General features: G+C 46.1%; 1 protein-coding gene across 3 annotated transcripts in view; it reads left to right on the forward strand.

Annotated features, from left to right (window-relative positions):
* Positions 1-14,664, forward strand: part of LOC144806430 (uncharacterized) — a 342,683-nt gene extending 328,019 nt beyond the window's left edge. For all 3 annotated transcript variants that reach the window (XM_078672800.1, XM_078672798.1, XM_078672799.1), the window contains one exon: positions 10,644-14,664. In XM_078672800.1, coding sequence (XP_078528926.1) covers positions 11,884-12,747 — 864 coding nt within the window. In that variant the 5' untranslated portion in view covers positions 10,644-11,883 and the 3' untranslated portion in view covers positions 12,748-14,664. The remainder of the gene's footprint in view (positions 1-10,643) is intronic.
* The last annotated feature ends 327 nt before the right edge of the window (positions 14,665-14,991 follow it).

The following is a 14,991-nucleotide window of genomic DNA, read 5'->3' on the forward strand; positions in this document are numbered from 1 at the left end:
TAAAGGACTTGCCCAAAATCACAGGGTGCTTGAGCCTACCACCAGACTCGAACCCAGTTCCCCAGCTTGTAAGTCAGCTGCTATAGCCGTTAAGCCACATCTTTAAATACTGAACCAAATATTTGCCTCCTAGTACATTATTTCCATTCCCCCCCTTGAACCCGTCTCCCCTCTGCCTTGCACCCTTCTCCCCTCTGCCTTACACCCTTCTCCCCTCTGCCTTGCACCCTTCTCGCCCTCTGCCTTGCACCCTTCTCGCCCTCTGCCTTGCACCCTTCTCGCCCTCCCCCTTGCACCCTTCTCCCCTCCGCCTTGTACCCTTCTCCACCTCCGCCTTGTTGTGGTATGTTGTCAAGTCCGAGCCCCTCCACACTCTATCTATCTATCGCCCTCACTCCATCTATCTATCTATCTATCTTTCTATCTATCTATCACTATCTATCTATCTATCTATCTATCTATCTATCTATCTATCTATCTATCTATCTATCTATCTATCGCCCTCAATCTATCTATCTATCTATCTATCAATCTATCTATCTATCTATCTATCTATCTATCGCCCTCACTCTATCTATCGCCCTCACTCTATTGCCCTCTATCTATCTATCGCCCTCACTCTATCTATCTCCCTATCGCCCTCACTCTATCGCCCTCATTCTACCTACTATCGCCCTCACTCTATCTATCTATCGCCTTCACTCTGTCTATCGCCCTCACTATATCTTTCTATCGCCCTCACTCTATCTATCTATCGCCCTCACTCTATCGCCCTCTATCGCCCTCTATCTATTGCCCTCTATCTGTCTATCGCCCTCTATCTGTCTATCGCCCTCTATCTATCGCCCTCACTCTATCTATCTATCTATCTATCTATCTCCCTCTATCTATCACCCTCACTCTATCTATCGCCCTCCCTCTATTGCCCTCTATCTATCTATCGCCCTCACTCTATCTATCTCTCTATCGCCCTCACTCTATCTCTCTCTTTCACCCTCACTCTATCTCTCTCTATCGCCTTCTCTCTATCGCCCTCACTCTATCTATCTTTTGCCCTCACTCTATCTATCGCCCTCACTCTATCTATCTATCACCTTCACTCTGTCTATCTATCGCCCTCACTCTATCTATCTATCGCCCTCACTCTATCTATCGCCCTCACTCTATCTCTCTATCTGTCTGTCTATCTGTCTATCGATCTATCTATCTATCTAGCTATCAATCTAGCTATCTATCTATCTATCTTTCGACATCACTCTATCGCCCTTACTCTATCTATCTATCGCCCTCACTTTCTCTCTCTATCGCCCTCACTCTGTCTATCTGTCTATCTGTCTATCTATCTATCTATCTATCTATCTATCTATCTATCTATCTATCTATCTATCTATCTATCTGTCTATCTATCGCCCTCACTCTATCTATTGCCCTCTATCTATCTCACTCACTCTATCTATCTATCGCGCTCACTTTATCTATCTATCGTCTTCACTCTATCTATCTATCACCCTCACTCTATCTAGCTATCGCCCTCACTCTATCTATATATCGTACTCTATCTATCGCCCTCTATCTATCGGCCTCTATTTATCGCCCTCTATCTGTCTATCGCCCTCTATCTATCGCCCTCTATCTATCTATCGCCCTCTCTCTATCATCCTCACTCTATGTATCGGCCTCACTCTATCGCCCTCTATCTATCTATCTATCTATCTATCTATCTATCTATCTATCTATCTATCTATCTATCTATCTATCTATCTATCTATCTATCTATCCTATCGCCCTCTATCTAGCTATCGCCCTCACTCTATCACCTTCACTCTATCTATCGCCCTCTATCTATCGCCCTCTATCTATCTATCACCCTCTATCTATCGTCCTCTATCTATCGCCCTCACTCTATCTATCTATCTATCTATCTATCTATCTATCTATCTATCTATCTATCTATCTATCTATCTATCTATCTATCTATCTATGTATCTCTCTATCGCCCTCTATCAATGTATCGCCCTCTATCTATCTATCTATCTATTTATCTATCTATCTATTGCCCTCTATCGCCCTCCCTCTATCTATTGCCCCCTATCTATCGCCCTCTCTATCGACCTCTATCTATCGTCCTCTATCGCCCTCACTCTATCTATCTATCTATCTATCTATCTATCTATCTATCTATCTATCTATCTATCTATCTATATATCTATCTATCTCCCTCTAACAATGTATCGCACTCTATCTATCTATCGCCCTCTAACTATCTATCTATCTATGGCCCTCCCTCTATCTATCGCCCTCCCTCTATCTATCTATCGCATCACCACAGCATCGCTCAGCACCACCACAGCATCAATCTGTGCAACCATTCAACAATAACTGGTTCAAATATGTTCTCTCAATGTTTCAAGCTTTATTACAAATGTCACAAAAAGATGTTAATATTTCACTTCTGCAAATCAACAGTTGATGGACAGAATGCAGAACAATGTCATACATTCACCCCAGTACAGAGATCTGGGCCTAAATCCATCGTTTTTTTGCACTCCACACCACCCCAGTTCAGACATGGCCATATGCAAATCAGCCTTGACCCTGTGCCTCATGGGAACAGTCCAGCCCGAACTGCCAAGCCATGTCTTTCCTGGACCGGAATCAAGCATCCTAGGACCGGTTTCTGGCTATCAGCCGTCTTCAGCCAGGATAGCTTGACTCCAGTGGTGTGGAGAGCATGGGACTCACGTCTGAGCATACCCATTGTGCAAGATTCCGTCCATCATCTTGTGTATTTTGCTGTTCACCCTATGTGGGAAGGGTATGCCCAGACGTGGGTCCTGTGCTCACTAAGCCACTGGAGTCAAGCTATCCTGGCTGAAGACGGTTGATAGCCAGAAACCAGTCCTAGGATGCTTGATTCCGGTCCAGGAAAGACGTGGCATGGCAGTTTGGTCTGGACTGTTCCCATGAGGCCCAGGGTCAAGACTGATTTGCATATGGCCATGTCTGAACTGGGGTGGTTTGGTGAGCGAAATAACGATGGATTAAACCCAGATCTGTGACTGGGGGTGAATGTTTTGCCATTGTGCAACATTCCGTCCATCATCTTGTGTATTTTGCTGTTCACCCTATGTGGGAAGGGTATGCCCAGAGGTGGGTCCCGTGCTCACTAAGCCACTGGAGTCAAGCTATCCTGGCTGGAGACAGCTGATAGCCAGAAACCGGTCCTAGGATGCTTGATTCTGGTCCAGGAAAGACGTGGCTTGGCAGTTCGGTCTGGACTGTTCCCATGAGGCACAGGGTCAAGACTTATTTGCATATGGCCATGTCTGAACTGGGGTGGTTTGGTGAGCGAAATAACGATGGATTAAACCCAGATCTGTGACTGGGGGTGAATGTTTTGCCATTGTGCAACATTCCGTCCATCATCTTGTGTATTTTGCTGTTCACCCTATGTGGGGAGGGTATGCCCAGACGTGGGTCCTGTGCTCACTAAGCCACTGGAGTCAAGCTATCCTGGCTGAAGATGGCTGATAGCCAGAAACCGGTCCTAGGATGCTTGATTCTGGTACAGGAAAGACGTGGCTTGGCAGTTCGGTCTGGACTGTTCCCATGAGGCACATGGTCAAGACTGATTTGCATATGGCCATGTCTGAACTGGGGTGGTTTGGTGAGCAAAATAACGATGGATTAAACCCAGATCTGTGACTGGGGGTGAATGTTTTGCCATTGTGCAACATTCCGTCCATCATCTTGTGTATTTTGCTGTTCACCCTATACGGGAAGGGTATGCCCAGACATGGGTTCCGTGCTCACTAAGCCTCTGGAGTCAAGTTATCCTGGATGAAGACGGCTAATAGCCAGAAACCGGTCCTAGGATGCTTGATTCTGGTCCAGGAAAGACGTGGCTTGGCAGTTCGGTCTGGACTGTTCCCATGAGGCACAGGATCAAGACTGATTTGCATATGGCCATGTCTTAACTGGAGTGGTTTGGTGAGCAAAATAACGATGGATTAAACCCAGATCTGTGACTGGGGGTGAATGTTTTTCCATTGTGCAACATTCCGTCCATCATCTTGTGTATTTTGCTGTCCACCCTATGTGGTAAGGGTATGTCCAGACGTGGGTCCCGTGCTCACTAAGCCACTGGAGTCAAGCTATCCTGGCTGAAGACGGCTGATAGCCAGAAACCGGTCCTAGGATGCTTGATTCTGGTCCAGGAAAGATGTGGCTTGGCAGTTCGGTCTGGACTGTTCCCATGAGGCACAGGGTCAAGACTGATTTGCATATGGCCATGTCTGAACTGGGGTGGTTTGGTGAGCAAAATAACGATGGATTAAACCCAGATCTGTGACTGGGGGTGAATGTTTTGCCATTGTGCAACATTCCGTCCATCATCTTGTGTATTTTGCTGTTCACTCTATGTGGGAAGGGTATGCCCAGACGTGGGTCCCGTGCTCACTAAGCCACTGGAGTCAAGCTATCCTGGCTGAAGACGGCTGATAGCCAGAAACCGGTCCTAGGATGCTTGATTCTGGTCCAGGAAAGACGGGGCTTTGCAGTTCGGTCTGGACTGTTCCCATGAGGCACAGGGTCAAGACTGTTTTGATATGGCCATGTCTGAACTGGGGTGGTTTGGTGACCAAAATAACCATGGATTAAACCCAGAACTGTGACTGGGGGTGAATGTTTTGCCATTGTGCAACATTCCGTCCATCATCTTGTGTATTTTAATATTTCACTTCTGTTCTTGGATTTTCGTCATTATTAAATACACTGAACATATTCTTCACAACAGTTCTTTACAAAAGTTTAAGCTATTGCTATTATAAATTACAATAACTTTTATTTAAGTATTAATTATTAAAAACAATTAAAAGCCATTATTATTTGTAATATCAACACATATAAGTCACCTAAATACAACAACATTAACATATTGCATTACAAATGCTATAGGTGTTACATTTGCGAAAGTTAAAACAATATGCATTGTAAATGACAAAGCTATTAATTTCGCTATTTTCAAAACCAACACATAAATACAAAATGTATCATTTACAATACCAATAGCTCAAACTTTCCTAATGCGAGACCTATTGCATTGCAAATGCTTGTTTTGCAAAGTGCCTAGCTATAGTTTTTGAACCCTACCTCTGCCGGCACCTTAGGAAACGTATACATTTTTGAAAACTAGACACCCAGGGGAATTCAGGATGGGGTGACTCGACTGCCTCCCATCAGATTATGTTACCCAGAATCCCTTGCAAACCTAAAGAATTGTCCAAAAAACACATTTTCCCCACATTTCTGTGGTGGAAAGTTCTGGAATCTGTGTGGATCCACAAATTTCCACCCACCCCCCATTCCCCAAAGTCTTCCGAGAAAAATGGTACCTCACCTGTGTGGGGCTGCCTAGTGCCTGCGACTGGAAACGGTGCAAAACGCAACGTGGTCATACCTCAATTTCGCAGTGAAAAATTGCCCTTTTTGGCAAAGTGCCTAGCTGTAGTTTTTGAACCCTAGCTCTGCCGGCACCTAGGGAAACCTAGCAAACCTATACATTTTTTAAAACTGGACACGCAGGGGAATCCAGGATGGGGTGACATGACTCCCTCCCACCAGGTTCTGTTACTCAGAATCCCTTGCAAACCTAAAGAATTGTACAAAAAAACACATTTTCCCCACATTTCTGTGGTGGAAAGTTCTGGAATCTGTGTGGATCCACAAATTTCCACCCACCCCGCGTTCCCCAAAGTCTTATGAGAAAAATGTACCTCACTTGTGTGGGTCGGCCTAGTGCATGCGACAGGAAACGGCGCAAAACGCAACGTGGTCTTAACTCAATTTTGCAATGAAAAATTACCCTTTTTTGGCAAAGTGCCTAGCTGTAGTTTTTTAACCCTAGCGCTGCCGGCACCTAGGGAAACCTAGTAAACCTATACAGTTTTGAAAACTAGACACCCAGGGGAATCCAGGATGGGGTGACTTGACTGCCTCCCACCAGGTTCTGTTACCCAGAATCTCTTGCAAACCTAAAAAATTGCCAAAAAAAAACACATTTCACCCACATTTTTGTGGTGGAAAGTTCTGGAATCTGTGTGGATACACACATTTCCACCCACCCCGAGTTCCCTAAAGTCTTATGAGAAAAATGGTACCTCACTTGTGTGGGTCAGCCTAGTACTCGCGACAGGAAACGGCGCAAAACGCAACGTGGTCACACCTCAATTTTGCAATGAAAAAGGACCCTTTTTTGGCAAAGTGCCTAGCTATAATTTTTTAATCCTAGCTCTGCCGGCACCTAGGGAAACCTAGCAAACCTATACAGTTTTGAAAACTAGACACCCAGGGGAATCCAGGATGGGGTGACTTGACTCCCTCCCACCAGGTTCTGTTACCCAGAATCACTTGCAAACCTAAAAAATTGCCAAGAAAAACACATTTCCCCCCACATTTCTGTGGAGAAAAGTTCTGGAATCTGCTGGATCCACAAATTTTCACCCACCCCGCATTCACCAAAGTCTTATGAGAAAAATGGTACCGTAGTTGTTTGGGTCGGCCTAGTGCCTGCGACAGGAAACGGCGCAAAACGCAACATGGTCCCACCTCAGTTTCGCATTGAAAAATAACCCTTTTTCGACAAAGTGCCTAGCTGTAGTTTTTGAACCCTAGCCCTGCCAGCACCTAGGGAAACCTAGCAAACCTATACATTTTTTAAAACATGAGGCACAGGGTCAAGAGTGATTTACATATTGCCATGTCTGAACTGGTGTGGCGTGGTGAGCAAAATAACGATGGATTAAACCCAGATCTGTGGTTGTGGGTGAATGTTTTGCCAATGTGCAACATTCCGTCCATCAGCTTATGTGTTTTATTTCCCAAAAAAACCCTGGCGTCTACATGGCTTTTTGCCCCTCCCGGATGGGCAGATTGGGTGCTAATGCCACCAATCTGCCCCCCCCCCCCGGGGGGTTGAATGTCCACTAGACGCCAGGGAGTTTTTTGGGCAAATTTTAATGAGGGTGGGGGCTGCCCAAAACGGGCATGCCAATGCCCTCACCCTAATTAAAATGTGCCCAAAAAACTCCCTGGCGTCTACTGTTTGCACCCCTGGGGGGCATATTGGCAGCTAATGCCCCCATCTGCCCCTAGGAAAGGCGGGAAGGCTATATGTTTTGCGGAGGAGGGAGTGGGGGCATGAACACACCTGTTTTGGCCAGCTCCCACCCTAATTCTAATTTGCCTAAAAAAATCCCTGGCAACTAGTGGGCTTTTCGCTCCCCCGGGGGTTCAGATTGGGGGCTAATACCCCCATCTACCCCCCAGGGGGGCAGAAAGCCTACTAGACGCCAGGGATTTTATTGAGGACATTTTAATTAGGGTAGGGGTTGCCAAAAATGGGCATGCCAATGCCCCCACCCTAATAAAAAATTCCCCAAAAATCCCTGGGGTCTAGTGGGCTTTTTGCACCCCGGGGGGCAGATTGGGGGCTAATGCCCCAACCTGCCCCTCAGGGAGTCTGAAAGTCCACTAGACACCAGGGAGTTTTTTGGTCAAATTTTAATGAGGGTGGGGGCTGCCCAAAACGGGCATGCCAATGCCCTCACCCTAATTAAAATTTGCCCCAAAAATCCCTGGCGTCTACTGGGCTTTCCCCCCCCCCCCCAGGGGGGCAGGAAGGCTGTAATATTTGCAGGGAAGTGGGTGGGGGCATGGGCATGTCTGTTTTGGGCATCCCCATCCTAATTCAAATTTGCCAAAAAATGAATCCCTGGCGACTAGTGGGCTTTTTGCTAATGCCCCCATCTGCCTCCCAGGGGGAGCAGGAAGCCTACTAGACGCCAGGGATTTTTTTGAGCTAATTCTAATTAGGTTGGGGGTTGCCAAAAACGGGCATGCCAATGTCCCCACCCTAATAAAAATGTGCCCAAAAAAATCCCTGGTGTCTAGTGCTCCATCTGCCCCCCAGGGGGGGCATGAAGGCTGTAATTTGTTGCCAGGGAGGAGGTGGGGCATAGGCATGCCCATTTTGGGCAGCCCCCACCCTAATTCAGATTTGCCCCGAAATAACCCTGGCTTCTAGTGGGATTTTTACCCCCCCAGGGGGGCAGATTGGGGGCTACTGCCCCCCAGGGGGGAAGAAAGGCTGTAATGGTGGCGCGGGTGGGGGCATTGGCTTGGCCGTTACAAGCAGCCCTCACCCTAAAAAAAATGTTGCAAAAACAAAATCCCTGGCGCTTAGTGGGCTTTCTGTCCCCCTTGGGGGGAAGATTGGTGGCTACTGCCTCCTCTGCATCCCAGGGGGGGCAGAAAGGCTGTACTGGTGGCTTGGGTGGGGGCATTGGCGTGCCCATTTCGGGCAGCCCCCACTCTAAAAGAAAATTGTGCAAAAACAAAATCTGTGTCATTTAATGAGCTGTCTGCCCCCCGGGGGGCAGATTGGGGGCTACTGCCCTATCTGTCCCCCAGGGGGTGCAGAAAGACTGTAATTATTGTGGCTGAGGGGTGGGGGCATCGGCATGCCCTTTTTGGGCAGCCCCCACCCCTAATATATATCCCATAAAAAATCCCTGGTGTCCAGTGGACTTTCTACCCACCGGGGGGCAGATTGGGGGCTACTGCCCCCATCTATCCCACCAAGGGGGCAGAAAGACTAATGATGCCAACATTTTTATGGTGGAGCGAAGGCTCTTGCCCAGACGCTGCTCCCCCCTTCCTGGTGCCTAGTGGGTGGATCTCTGCTTGGGGATCGCCAAGCAGGGATCCACTAAGGAGGGGTACCATTGGAAAGGGGAGAGTCTGCCCTTTCCAACGATACCTTTCCTGAGTTAGCCCCCTGAGCATGTAGAAACTCTAACTGAAAATGAGCCTCTAGGCTCATTTCAGTTTCGGTTTCACTGAAATGACGTCAGCGCGACGTGCACGCTGATCGTCATTTCAGGGAAACCAGAGGGGGTCTCGGGAGCTGGGGAAGCTCTTCCTCAGCTCCTGAGGCTTTGGGGGAGAAAAGGGAATCCCTCTGGTGCCCGCACCAGAGGGATTTCCGGTTCTGGGTGTCATGATGAGCTGGGCTCATTATGAGCACACGAGCACTGTGTGCCATGACGAGCTCAGCTCGTCATGAGCACTCAAGGGGTTAATATCCCAGCTCCGGGTAGTGCTGTAGTCTAGGCATGCAGAGTAATTCAGGGGTCGAGGGGTGCTTCAACAGGGTCAAAGTCTATTGTCACTTTCCCCTTTGCATAATTTCTCAGACTTTGTATTACAGACTTATTACAGACTCCAATGTCTCAGCGACTTACGGACAGATCAACCTTAAGTACTCGCCACACACCTCTTTCAACTTGTCACTCACTACTCACTGTTCATTGCTTGTTCGTTGCTATTCGTTGCTGTCAAGAGTACAAGGGAGAATGCTGGCAATCCTTGAGGAGCAAGAGCGGGATCCCGAGACAGTCCCACTACAGATGGCAGATGTAGGCACTTCCCTCCGCTCCTCGGCTCAGCTCTGCTCTGCTCAATGCTTGGTATATACGTAAAATCAGGCGGCAGGCCAAGGCTCCTCTGTGCCCTCTGTGCTCCTCTGTGCCTCTGTGCCCTCGAGCAGCCGCCGCACCAGCACACCGCAGGCCAAGCTTCCTTTGACCCCTGCAGCGGCCGCCGCACGAGCAGCACCAGCAGCGCCTTAGCACAGCGGTGCCGGCGGTGGACGTTCCTGCCCCCACAGCGATCCATAGAACTTAAAGCGCCCGTATAACAGGACGCGGGTGAAGCGGGAGAAACCGTCGGCAGTGGGAACCGGTCACAAAGCAAACCGTGGCAGTCGTCCCAGACTCCTCTCCGCTTGCTTGTCAACTCCTGCTCGGCTCGGCCCCTCGCCTCTACTCTATACGCTCTGCCGAATTACAGGCCGACAACGACTGTGAACACCAACAGAGGGAAGAATTGTGTGTTTCCCCCAGTTAGATAAAAAACAGCATAAGTCTTGGCTGCTTCTGCTGCACCCAGAGTCTTATGTGTCTTTTCAGTCTAATTTTTCTGTCTGGAAAAAAATTGTGTCCTGATTTTCTGCACCCAGTAAATCCAGGAGCAGAAAAACCTAACAACTGATAATCAGGTGGAATAAAATGAACACATGAAAGTACGCCTTGATTCATACTCTGGACCATAGTTGAGGGATTGGTCTAGGCATAATCCTTGCAGCACACAATAGATTGGCTTGAAATTTGCTTGAGATTTGCCAAAACTCAAAAGTCAGGATACCAGCTACAAGTAGGTGGTAACTCAGGGCAGGGTAAAACGCCTGTTGTCCGTGGAGGAGTCATTCCGTTCCCAGAAATCTGCATTACAAATTAATTAATAGTATATATATTTTTTTTATACCTTTTGGTGCCAGTCCATACGACTTTAATATTTGTCTTTGGGATTCTATGTTACAACTCCATTGGGTACATGTATCCTTAATAAAAAATTAAAAATTCTACAAATCCTTACTCCTACATCCAAGTACTCTCATGCTACCATTCCACACTATGCTCTGTCTGAAAAACAGCTCAACATTTTCAAAATTCTGCATTGATTTGGCTTGTACATTATATTTTTGGAAATGTACATGTATTAACTATTTAATTTTAATACTTTAGGTGATTGAAATTACGGACAAAGAAAGCAAGATTTAGCACTAAGCAACTGAATGTCAGTGCCATAAGAAGGATTATTTTGAAAAACTGAAGGACATCCAGCATTCTACGTTTAAACATTTTCCAAATATCTAAAGTGTGTCGAGGAAAGTACTATACCTGTAAGTGAAGTCTCTAATTTTGCATTTCATTAACCCAGAGCAAAGTCATATCTGTGCACACAGCATCAGAAATAATGTAGAAAGACCGCTTCAGCATCCTCATCTGAAATATTATCAGAAAGACAAACTGCCTCAGCATGACAGAATAACGTTCATCTAAAGCATCATGTAATTCTAGAGAGGAAGCACACACTACATAAAAGAAAGTTACAACTAAAGGTTTCTTCTGGATACCATCAAAGAAAAGACGCTGAAAGAAGACTCCGAAGCTGACACGTTAACAACCAAAAGATTGGAAAAACACCTTTGTTCAACAACCGTTTTTAACCAGTTACTCAAGTTTGAGACTATCTGCCTCGGGATATAACACCTCGACCCACTCTGCTCACTCTTGCGAAAACCTTAAGAATTCACCACTTTATTGTGTTAATGACCATCTCAGATTGTTTCCTTTTTATTGTGTACTGTTCTGTAATTCTATGTAAATCGCCTCAACATTATCTGTTGTGCAGGAGTGATATGTAAAACTGTTAAATATAAAAATGGATTAAAGGAGCACCGTTGCGCTATATCTAATGTAAATAAATCCTCATCCTCAGAACTACAAACCTTAACCTTACCCCAAACATAGAAAGGGTAGAAGGAACTGATGTTCTGCGACTAATCATCCACAATAGTACTCTGCACGCTCTAACGCCCTCAGTTACTGCCATTATACCAGTGCAAAAAGGTACTTATCAGTTTAATCATTAAATATCAGACTAACACCTTATTACTGCATTGCTAAGAACCTATACAAATAGATTTGAGAAAAACTTCAGTCACAAATTAAGTTGCTGCCGGAGAGACTATTACTTAAAGACTATTATCTGTTAGAAAAATTTCAACAGGTGTTACAGGACTGCTTCCCGACTTTTGTTGCTCAATTCAAGTGTTGAGAAGATTACACACAATTTCTTTTAGAGATAAGTGCTGAGATTATCTAAACAAGCCCGACTCTAAAATCGAGGCAAAATAACCGAAGTTAGGGAAAAAAGTTACCAAGATACAGCCATAAATCTTATCTCACCGAATTTGACAGAATGCACACAGGGGAAAACCACTCTCAGTGCAAAGTATGCCAAAAAAGTTTCAGGCGTAAATCTTATCTCACTGAGCATATGAGAATCCACACTGGGGAAAAACCTTATCAGTGCTCTGAATGTCAGAAAAGGTTTAGTATCAAACTGAGTCTATATCGACATGAATTAACCCACTCTGGGGAAAAACGTTATCAGTGCTCTGAATGCCCAAAAAGTTTCAACAAAAAATCTCATCTCACTGAACATATGAGAATCCACTCTGGGGAAAAACCTTACCAGTGCTCTGAATGCCCAAAACATTTCAAACTTAAATCACTTCTAACTACACATGTGAGATTCCACACTGGGGAAAAACCTTATCAGTGCTCTGAATGCCAGAGATGTTTCAGTGACAAAATGAGACTCACTAAACATACACGGACCCACACTTGGGTAAAACGTTATCAGTGCACTGAATGCGACAAATGTTTCAGTGAAAAAAGCAGTCTCACTCAGCATATAAGAACCCACACTGGGGAAAAACCTTATCAGTGCCCTGAATGCCAGATATGTTTCAGTCAAAAAAGCGGTCTCACTCAGCATATAAGAACCCACACTGGGGAAAAACCTTATCAGTGCCCTGAATGCCAGATATGTTTCAGTCAAAAAAGCAGTCTCACTGAGCATATAAGAACCCACACTGGGGAAAAACCTTATCAGTGCTCCGAATGCCAGGTATGTTTCAGTGTAAAAAGCCGTCTCACTAAGCATATAAGAATCCACACTGGGGAAAAACCTTATCAGTGCTCCGAATGCCAAAAATGTTTCAGACAACAATCTCATCTCACTGAACATGTGAAAACCCACACTGGAGAAAAAAAATGATCAGTGCTCTAAATTTCAGAAAAGATTCAGAGGTAGAGATGGTTACAAGCGCCATAAGAAAACACACCATCAGAATAATCAGTTCTCCGAATGCCAGAAAAGCATCAATTTTAAACTCAATCTCACTCTACATGAGCAGACGCATACAGGGGAAAAACACTACCAATGCTGTGAATGCTAGAAATTCCTATTTGATAGGCACAGCCTCACTAAGCGACTCCATACTGATGAAAAACCTTATGAGTGCTCTGAATGCCAGAAAAGCTGCAGAAAAAAACGCTATTTCACCATGAGCAACTCCACACTGGAGAAAACACTTATGCCATAAAAGGTTGAATCTGAAAGACAGAGTTATGCTTCATGAGAGATCCCACTCTGGGGTAAAACTTTATGAGTGCTCGAAATGCAAGCAAAGTTTTGGTTACAAATTACTTCTCACTTGTCATGAGCGAACTCACACGGGGGAAAAATGCCTTATGTGTGTTCTGAATGTCAGATAAGGTTTAGTCTTGAATACAATGTCATTTGACATGAGAGAATTCACACTGGACTAAAGCCTTATATAGGAGGGGAAAGCCAGAAACGTTTTACTCAGAAGGGAGATCTCGCTAAACATGAGAAATGCATCCACACCAGGTGAAAAGTAAGGCGTATCTTGAGTTGCAGAAAAGCTTCTAACAACCTGACTTTATATGAGAGAGCACATATTGTAGTTGCAATAGAATTCATCAAGAAACTCTTACAGGATAACTTAGGCTGCCCGCATGCAACCTCCAAAGAAATGTCAGGCCTGGAAATATTTTTAATTGCAACAGAATCCACAATTTGAGTATCTGAAAGTTACATAACTCTCAAGGTCGTTACTTTACACAGAGAAGTGTTAGTGCTTGCAAAAATCAACTAATTGCCCAAAAAATCACAATAATAATGTCTAAAATTTTACTCCACCCAAAAGGTTTCTACTCACCCTTGTTTCTTAACATATGACTGATATCTATTTTTTCATGATAAGATTAAGCCTATGCGGAGTTCCTCAGTGAGGTACTCCGCAAAGTGACAAAAAAACTCTGGAGGTCTACGCGGAGTTCTGCAAGCAGCGGAGTGCGTAAGGGTCATGCAGTTTGTGGTGATTTCATCCCATGTCGGAGGATCATTTGGCCCTTCTCTTCCAGGAAGTTATGGATCTCTTTGTCAAACGCGTCCCTGTGCCAGAAGTAGGTCAGGGTTGCTACTCCCACTACTTCTTGGTACCCAAAAAGGACATAGGCCTGCATCCTATCTTAGTCCTCAGGGACATCAACCGCTTCCTCCGAAAGGAGAAGTTCAAGATGTTAACCTTGGCTCAGGTCCTGTCTGCCTTCGACCCTGGAGATTAGATGGTAGCGTTGGACTTGCAGGATACTTACTTTCACATCCCAGTCTTGCCTGCCCACGGGCATTACCTACGGTTCCCGGTAGGCCACATGCATTTTCAGTTGACCACGCTCCCCTTTGGCCTTATCAGCCCCCCCCTCCCCATCCCCCCCAGGGTGTTCACGAAAGTGATGGCGGTGGTCGCAGTTCATGTGCGCAGATCAGGGGTTCAAGTCTTCCCCTATCTCGATGACTGGCTGTTGAAGGCGAGCTCGCCCAGACTGCCGTCTCCCACCTCCAGACTACGACGGACTTCCTGCATTTGCTGGGGTTCACAGTTAGCGTGCTGAAGTCGCACCTGATTCCCTCCCATAAGCTCCTTTCCATCAGAGCGGTTCTGTCACAGCGCAGTTTTGGGTCTATCCTTCCTAGCAGCAAGTCCAGGAAATTCGGGCTATGATACCGATGTTTCAGCCTCCATCCCGGTGTTCGGTGAGAATGACCCTGAGGCTGCTGGGCCTCATGGCCTCCTGCATCCTGCTGGTGCATCATGCCAGATGGCATATACGTGCTCTGCAGTGGGACCTGAAGTTCCAGTGGGCGCAGCACCAGGGGAATCTTTCCGATGACGTTCAGATCTCGGAGGGGACTGCAAGTCAGTTGCAATGGTGGTTCACGAACCAGGATTGGGTAAACGGCAGATCCCTCTCCCTTCCCCAACCTGAGTTCACAGTAGTGACGGATGCGTCACTCCTGGCATAGGGCAGCCATATGGGAATGGCGGAGATCAGAGGCCTCTGGTCTCCGGCGGAGTCCAGGCACCACATCAACCCTCTGGAGCTCCGGGCGATTTGTCTTGCACTGAAGGCATTCCTTCCATCTGTTAAAGGA

Source organism: Lissotriton helveticus (assembly GCF_964261635.1).
Source record: "Lissotriton helveticus chromosome 1_1 unlocalized genomic scaffold, aLisHel1.1 SUPER_1_unloc_7, whole genome shotgun sequence".
Lineage (NCBI taxonomy): Eukaryota > Metazoa > Chordata > Amphibia > Caudata > Salamandridae > Lissotriton > Lissotriton helveticus.